This window comes from Malus sylvestris, chromosome 10 (assembly GCF_916048215.2).
Source record: "Malus sylvestris chromosome 10, drMalSylv7.2, whole genome shotgun sequence".
Lineage (NCBI taxonomy): Eukaryota > Viridiplantae > Streptophyta > Magnoliopsida > Rosales > Rosaceae > Malus > Malus sylvestris.
In genome coordinates this window covers 38,908,556-38,917,523 of record NC_062269.1, presented here as the reverse complement: position 1 = coordinate 38,917,523, position 8,968 = coordinate 38,908,556, and the positions used below count along the sequence as shown (strand labels likewise).

At 43.0% G+C, this 8,968-nt stretch overlaps 1 protein-coding gene across 1 annotated transcript; it reads right to left on the bottom strand.

Annotated features, from left to right (window-relative positions):
* Nucleotides 1-2,626: 2,626 nt before the first annotated feature.
* LOC126588043 (uncharacterized) lies at nucleotides 2,627-3,649 on the bottom strand. The gene is made up of 2 exons (XM_050253177.1): nucleotides 3,469-3,649; nucleotides 2,627-3,300 (listed from the first exon to the last, which is right to left on the bottom strand). Exons 1-2 carry the CDS (start codon nucleotides 3,643-3,645, stop codon nucleotides 2,749-2,751), a joined length of 729 nt encoding a protein of 242 aa, XP_050109134.1. The 5' UTR covers nucleotides 3,646-3,649; the 3' UTR covers nucleotides 2,627-2,748.
* Nucleotides 3,650-8,968: the final 5,319 nt, after the last annotated feature.

Sequence of the window (8,968 nt, the reverse complement as noted above, 5' to 3'; positions counted from 1 at the left end):
AATTTTTATTTTTTTATTTTTTTTGCACCCTACTCGTAACCACGATCAAAAAGTTCACATACCCTACCCATGGCCACTTCCCTCCTAAAATTTCTTCATGCAATATACATAAAACTAAGTTAAACTGCATTTACCCAAAATGTAAATGATTAATGATCATTTTGTCACATCGATAAATAGTATTCGGTCGACAAATTTGTACACCCAATAAAACCAAAATACACACAATCCCCACCAACTACCCCAATTTCCACTTGTGCAGAACCATGTGACACATTTTACCACCAAAAAAAAAAAAAAACCATTCGACACTTTACAAATACAAATCCAGTGGGTCACCACCCCCTTACATAAGCCAGTAAAGCACCACCATTCTTGATTCTTTGCTCATTTGTCTCCACCCTCTCCTCCCCTCCCCAACCTCACCCTTTGCAAATTTGCATATCCTAAAACCCGAAACCCTAACACGAATCTCTACCATGCACATAGCCCCCACTCTTCTTCTTCTTCACGGGTGGCGCTTTTGCCTCAGCAAAAACGAATACAGGGAAATCACTATGTGGCTTTCTCATATAATAATGCATTACTATTTGTAAAACGATACATTATTAAATAAAGACGCCACAATGATAATGAACACGTTATCGGTAAGTTCCTCTTGTATGCTAGATAAATTACAATAACTCAACACTCAGATTGGTTGGGAAAAAGAATAAAATTCTCTTACCTCCTCTCTCACGTTTCTTTTTCTTTCTTCCTAAAAATTCAACATTAAATTTTATCGTGACTTACCGTTAAAATGATAAAGAATTGAAAATGAAAGAAATTTGATGAAGAGAGAACCCTACTCCGGAGAGAAAAGGTTGGTGATCAAAGTTGGTCAGGGGCCCCGAACGACTAAAGGAGTCGCTTTTGCAGAAACCCTCGACTTTTACGCGGGTGCTGCCTCTGCCCTGCCTCAGCCTTTCATCGTACTTTTGTCACGTCAATCATCCGCACGCGCCCCAATGTCCTTTTTTTTTTGTACTTACGCCCCTTCTCCGTCCCCTCCCCACCGTACGCGTCGCACCGATGAAGGGCTATTCCGTCATTTCGGATGATTTGCGCCCCACAGCTCAGTGCTGCAGGTAATTTATCCACTCCGAAATTTTCCAATCGTTCTTTTCTTTCCTGCTTGGGAGAGAGGGCACTCACATCCCGAGATGCCAAGGACACGTGTCGGAAAATGTGTGGTGAGGGGGACCCACTTTGGAACTGCATCGGTCGTTGTCGCTTCCAGAGTTTGTCGGGTTAAGTTGTGTGTTAACGGGGTAAACGTTTGGCGTTTGATCGTGCGGTCAAGATCGACGAATGGGCCAAAAATCGTTATTCTAATTCGGAAAGGGCCCAAAGCTTATTATTTAGTCAATTTACCCATGCCATGAAATGGGCTTTACTGAAGACTAGCAGGCCCATAATAGTGCCATTGGATAGGAGTACAACAATATTGCCAAGGAAGATCAATGGGTCATTTGATTCAAAGACCAATGTACTATGAACACCAAGAAAGAGTTTTGGAAGCCATATATTAGAAGATTAACTTCATTTTTTCCCCTTCTATGGTCAAGAATTTGGTTTCTAGATTGGAATTTATACGGTCACTCCATTTCATAATAAAACGCACATAAAGTCTCGTTTTGATGGAAAAAAAACTCTAAACCTAACTTTTATTTCACTAGACTATTATTCTCAAATGTAGTCCTCTATCATTCAGTTGTTAGATGACTACCTTTTTTTTTTTTTTTTTAATTATTAGTTAAGAGATGAAAGATGATTCGAAGTTATTACAATAATTTAGGGGAAGAGAGTTTCAAACCCAAAACACATGAGCGGAAACCAACACTCTTTTCACTACAATATTGGACAACATGCAAAATTGTAAATTTGAGGTGTTGAAACTATGTTTAGCTATCGAAAGCAGTGCAGAAATAGGAGGACAGCTTGTCTCAACAAGTAATTGGGATTGCCAATGAGGAAAGAGTTGCCTGACAGCAAGGAAGTACCTTTACAAGTGATTGACTGACCATCAGACTCCTTAAACGTTACTAAAAGTTGAATAGTATATGTCTACAATCTATGCAACTAAAAGTTAGAGACTACATTAATCAAGTAAACTTTATATTGACTGGATAGTATATGTCTATAATCTATGCACCTAAAGTTGAGTTTTCACCTAACGTGAATGGTTACACGTTCAAATATTTCTAATATACAACCAAGATAAGTAGAAAGTTTCTACAGTTTTTAAGAAGCAATTGAATTGATATGATTGCTTGATGGAGTTGACCTAATAGCACAGTTATAAAAGCAGACTAATGTATAAATTTTGTTTTTTTTTTTTGCTTCCCTAAAATGGGGACTAACTAATGGCTTTACTATGGTAGTCCACATTTTCAAGGGTCGGAAAGGACTTACAAATGTATTTAAGCTTCCTTTAGTCACTATCATGTGATTCATACGCTAAGAATCAAACTCATAACGTGTTGTGTAGAATACAGACCTGGGTCCCCATCCACTGCTGCACTCTGTAGTGGTCAAACTAATGTACAACTTGTTTTTATATAACTTTCAATGTGCACATCCTTGTCAAAACACCGGTATATACTCCATGTTACATGCACATTGACTTTCAATGAACACAAGTAGTAGGACTAACATTATTGCATTCATGATCAATGAAATTTTGATTCAACTCCACAAACTTTACGCTCAAGAAAACGATAATAAATGGTCACTCCTAGCCTTGGCCGACGCCGGCCACTTTTGGTCGCCGCACGACTTCTTAAAGTCGTGGCATGATAGGATCACGACTGTTACGACAGACGAAGCAAACATGGGAATTGGTCCAAAAAACCACAACAGAAAATTGAGAGCAAAGTAGAGTGCTCGAAGACCCAATGACCAAAACTCACTTCCCCTTTGAACTGCTTTCTTGGCTTTCTTCACGTCGCTTTCGGCAGTAGCTCCTGGCGTGGTTAACAGGTAGTTTGAGTGGACAAAGTGCCTGGCCGATTGAACAAAGCATGAAAAAGCAAGGAGAAAGCATGTCAAGAGGCAGATGTACTTGATGGAAATAGTTGTAGGGTTTGTGTTGCCATATATTATTTCTTTTGGGAAGAAGTTGTTGGAGTTTGCCATCCAAGCTCCGATGAGAGAGCAGAGAGTTAGAGATATTGATGCTAAGGTCGTAGTTGCACTTGTATTGGAGGAAAGCACATCAATAGCTGTTTTAACTTTCTTTGCAACTTCGACATCTTTACCCTGCGGCAACCAATAGCGAACAAATTAACATGGAACTTGTAGCACAACGGGTTAGCAGCATTTACCCCTGCACTCGAGATCATGTGTCTGATTCTCCCCATACCAACATCCGTAGTATAAAAACAATGTCACCAACTTTTGGGAAATTAAAGAGGATATGGAACTTACATGCAAGATTTTTCCAACCCAAGTTTTCTTGTCGTTGTTTTCAGATCCAATAGCGGTGGCGAGAGGGTGATTGATGTATTTGTAGAGGAGGAAGAGGTGGTAGATTAGCATGATCAAGATCCCGGTTGGGACCAACACCACGTCTAAGTACTCCTCCAGAAAATGCAGAAAAGCCATAGCTTCCAATCTCTTGGTGCTAAAAATTACAATGCAGTAGAGGAGACTTCTTGTGTTTATAAGCTGTCCTGCCCATGATTCATGGGATATTTCGAGATTTCTTTTAACAACGTAAACTTCGACTTGCTTTCTATTGGCTGAAACTATAACTTAAATTACTTCAGTTTCCAATTTATATGCAGCCAGTAGTTGACTTTGAAACAACAACAACAACAACAACAACAAAGCCTTTTCCCACTAAGTGGGGTCGGCTATATGAATCCTAGAACGCCATTGCGCTCGGTTTTGTGTCATGTCCTCCGTTAGATCCAAGTACTCTAAGTCTTTTCTTAGAGTCTCTTCCAAAGTTTTCCTAGGTCTTCCTCTACCCCTTCGGCCCTGAACCTCTGTCCCGTAGTCACATCTTCGAACCGGAGCGTCATTCGGCCTTCTTTGCACATGTCCAAATCACCGGAGCCGATTTTCTCTCATCTTTCCTACAATTTCGGCTACTCCTACTTTACCTCGGATATCCTCATTCCCAATCTTATCCTTTCTCGTGTGCCCACACATCCCACGAAGCATCCTCATTTCCGCTACACCCATTTTGTGTACGTGTTGATGCTTCACCGCCCAACATTCTGTGCCATACAACATCGCTGGCCTTATTGCCGTCCTATAAAATTTTCCCTTGAGCTTCAGTGGCCTACGACGGTCACACAACACGCCGGATGCATTCTAACACTTCATCCATCCAGCTCGTATTCTATGGTTGAGATCTCCATCTAATTCTCCGTTCTCTTGCAAGATAGATCCTAGGTAGCGAAAACGGTCGCTTTTTGTGATCTTCGCTAGATTGCTCCGGTCATTAGTGTGGATAAGTATATAAATGGATAGAGATAGGAAAGCAAACACAAGATGTACGTGGTTCACCCATATTGGCTACGTCCACGGAATAGAAGAGTTCTCATTAATTGTGAAGGGTTTACACAAGTACATAGGTTCAAGCTCTCCTTTAGTGAGTACAAGTGAATGATTTAGTACAAATGACATTAAGAAATATTGTGGGAGAATGATCTCGTAATCACGAAACTTCTAAGTATCGGAGTGTGGAGTCGTCTTGACTTGCCTTATCTGTCTCATAGGTAGATGTGGCATCTTCTCTGGAAGTACTCTTCCTCCATCCAGGGGTGGTATCTTTAACTGGTGGAGATGCACAAGGTAATGTATCAATTTCACTTGAAGCTTACTTGTAGTTTCAGGCTTGGTCAAGCGCGATACAAACCATGTAGTAGGAGTCCCCCAAGTCGCCGAGCTAGGGGGTCTGCTGAAAGAGGTGACAGACAAGGTAAGCAATTAGAGCTCCGACTGATTGTTCACCTTCTCCCCATCTTGCAGCAGCATGAAGGATAAAGAGAAGAAAAATGAGAAGAGATGATATGAGATACTTTTGCTTTTGAAGAAGTAACTTTCCACAGGCTTATTCTTGAACTGAGCTGGAGGGTTTTCTGGTTTCCTCCAGAGTATAAGGCCGACTGAAGAATTTGAGGGTCAAAACAAGTCCATCAAATCTAGAGTACGTTCCACCCTGCTGATATGGGATACTTTTGCTTTTGACAGAGTAATGGATGTATCGGCACGTGTGCTGTTACGCTTGTCTCCACATGCTTCCTTGTATCCTTCGCACTTGCCCTATCTGTTCCTCAAGCAGATGCAGAATCTTCCCTGGAAACATAAGATGTTGAAGATGAGTACTCGAGAGCAATGCCAGGTAAGTAATCAGGTAAGGGGTTCCAGGCAGTCAGTTCTTGGCTGGAAGCTTGATTCCAAGTGCTGACTGATTGCTCTCTTTCTCCTTGTCTTGCAGGTAAAAACAAGGCCAAAGGAAAAGACAGGGAAAAAGCATGATATGGGATACTCTTGCTTTTAACCCTGATGATATGAGATATTCTTGCTCTAGTATAGCTTGTTTGCAGAGGTATTATCGGGGGGAAAGAAAGCTGAATATTTCGAAAGGCTTCGTTGGGAGTGCCCTCTCAGATATGATGAAGGGTTGAGCATTTTTGCAGGTCTGCCTGTCCGTTGGGGATGGAGGTTGACATATATAGGAGTCTCCCTAACAAGTAGTAATGCTATTCCTTTACCCTGCTTGGTCATAGCACGGTAGTGGGAGCTGTCAGTTTCACATGTTTTAACTCTGTCAGAGCACTTTGAAAAAGTGGTCTGTGGTATCTGGCTCTCGAGATTCGGAGAACGATGCCTCTTCGATTTTTGAGAAAGCAATCATGCTGGGGGTCTGGCTCTCGAGATTCGGAGAGCAGTGTCTTCGATTTTTGAGGAAGTAATCATGTTGGGAGTCTGGCTCTCGAGATTCGGAGGGCGGTGCCTCTTCGATTTTGGAGCAAGCAATCTTGTTGGGAGTGTTGTCTCGAATGTGAGTAAAGGTTGGGCATGTTTGCTAGTCTACCTTGCCACGAAGCACAAAGGTTGATACACAGGGACTTTCCAATTATCCAGCAATGGTACTGTTCCTTTACCCTCTCTTCGATTTTGAGAAAGTAGTCATGTTGGGAGTCTGGCTCTCGAGATTCGGAGGACGGTGCCTCTTCGATTTTGGAGCAATCAATCTTGTTGGGAGTGTTTTCTCGAATGTGAGTAAAGGTTGGGCATGTTTGCTAGTCTACCTTGCCACGAAGCACAGAGGTTGACACACAGGGAGTTTCCAATTATCCAGCAGTGGTACTGTTCCTTTACCCTTGTGGGTAATAATATGGTAGCTAGACCTTCAAAATTTATGTGTCTAAACTTTGTTAGTGTTGTTTCTTTGCTATTCTTTTACCTTTCTTGGTCAGAGCGATGTAGTGGGAGCTGCAAGCTTCACGTGCTCAACTTTGGCAGAGAACTTTGGCAAAGTTATCTGTGGTACCCATGAGCTATTGTTGCGTGTGGGAAGTGGGTGATTGAACAGTAAGATTCATGTGCTTTCTACTTCACCAGAAGTCTTCGACAGAATGCCCATAATTTCTGCAAAGCTGAGTGTGCGTGTGACAGGTGCTGACAAGGCTAGAAAAGTAGGTGCCTCTTCGATTTCTGAGATCGGCCCTCGTGGTCTCTGAGCAGCCCAGCTTTTGAGAAAGCGAGCGCCTCTTCGATTGATTCGAAGAACGATGCCTCATCGATTTTTGAGAAAGCAGTCACGCTGGGGGTCTGGCTCTCGAAGATTCGGGGAGCAGTGTCTCTTCGATTTTTTAGAAAGTAATCATGTTGGGAGTCTGGCTGTCGAGATTCGGAGGGCGGTGCCTCTTCGATTTTGGAGCAAGCAATCTTGTTGGGAGTGTTTTCTCGAATGTGAGTAAAGGTTGGGCATGTTTGCTAGTCTACCTTGCCACGAAGCACAGAGGTTGACACACAGGGACTTTCCAATTATCCAGCAATGGTACTGTTCCTTTACCCTCTCTTCGATTTTTAAGAAAGTAGTCATGTTGGGAGTCTGTCTCTCGAGATTCGGAGGACGGTGCCTCTTCGATTTTGGAGCAAGCAATCTTATTGGGAGTGTTTTCTCGAATGTGAGTAAAGGTTGGGCATGTTTGCTAGTCTACCTTGCCACGAAGCACAGAGGTTGACACACAGGGACTGTCCAATTATCCAGCAGTGGTACTGTTCCTTTACCCTTGTGGGTAATAATATGGTAGCTAGACCTTCAAAATTTATGGGTCTAAACTTTGTTAGTGCTGTTTCTTTGCTATTCTTTTACCCTTATTGGTCAGAGCGATGTAGTGGGAGCTGCAAGCTTCACGTGCTCAACTTTGGCAGAGAACTTTGGCAAAGTTTTCTGTGGTACCCATGAGCTATTGTTGCGTGTGGGAAGTGGGTGATTGAACAGTAAGATTCATGTGTTTTCTACTTCCCCAGAAGTCTTCGACAGAATGCCCATAATTTCCGCAAAGCTGAGTGTTCGTGTGACAGGTGCTGACAAGGCTGGAAAAGTAGGTGCCTCTTCGATTTCTGAGATCGGCCCTCATGGTCTCTGGGGAGCCCAGCTTTTGAGAAAGCGAGCGCCTCTTCAATTTCTGAGACCAGCCTTCGTGGTCTTTGAGCAGCCCAACTTTTGAGAAAGCAAACGCCTCTTAGATTTCTGAGATCAACCCTCGTGATCTCTAAGCAGCCCAGCTTTTGAGAAAGCAAACGCCTCTTCGATTTCTGAGCAGGCGCCTCTTCGATTTCTGAAGCTCCGTCGAGTGCAGATTTTTATAAGGGCTGGCATTAAGTTCCAAAGCACACTTGAATCTCCACCAGTAGAAGCTTCATTCTTGCACTTCTAAGATCTTGATTTGTCCGACCTCTTCTCTCTTCAACACCTTTGAAAATGTCTGGCCCCTCCGACCGTCGTTTTGACTTGAACCTTGTTGAAGAGGCAGCCCCGCCTTCTCCAGACAACATATGGCGCCCATCCTTCGTCTCCCCTACTGGTCCTCTTACCGTTGGGGATTCCGTGATGAAGAATGATATGACCGCTGCGGTGGTGGCCAGGAACCTTCTCACTCCCAAAGATAACAGACTACTTTCCAAACGGTCTGATGAGTTAGCTGTTAAGGATTCGCTGGCTCTCAGTGTTCAGTGTGCAGGTTCTGTGTCTAATATGGCCCAACGCCTATTTGCTCGAACCCGCCAAGTTGAATCATTGGCGGCTGAAGTGATGAGTCTCAAACATGAGATTAGAAGGCTCAAGCATGAGAATAAACAGTTGCACCGGCTCGCACATGACTATGCTACAAACATGAAGAGGAAGCTTGACCAGATGAAGGAAACTGATGGTCAGGTTTTACTTGATCATCAGAGATTTGTAGGTTTGTTCCAAAGGCATTTATTGCCTTCGTCTTCTGGGGCTGTACCGCGTAATGAAGCTCCAAATGATCAACCTCTGATGCCTCCTCCTTCTAGGGTTCTGTCCAGTACTGAGGCTCCAAATGATCCCCCTCCGGTGCCTTCTCTTTCTGGGGCTCTACCGACTGCTGAGACTTCTCCTAAGCAACCTTTGTGAAGGCTCCCTCTTGTGTGTTTATTTTGACTCATGTATATGTACATATTTGTAGCTTATCGGGGATATCAATAAATAAGCTTTCCTTCATTTCAACGTATTGTGTTAAATACACCAAAGCCTTCTTCGCTAAGTTCTTTGAATTTTCTTTTGTTGAAGCTTGTATGTTGAAGCTTTCTGAGTGGAGCATGTAGGTTGGGGTAGTGTTCCCTTAATTTTCCGAGTGAGGAAAACTTCTCGGTTGGAGACTTGGAAAATCCAAGTCACTGAGTGGGATCGGCTATATGAATCTTAGAACGCCATTGT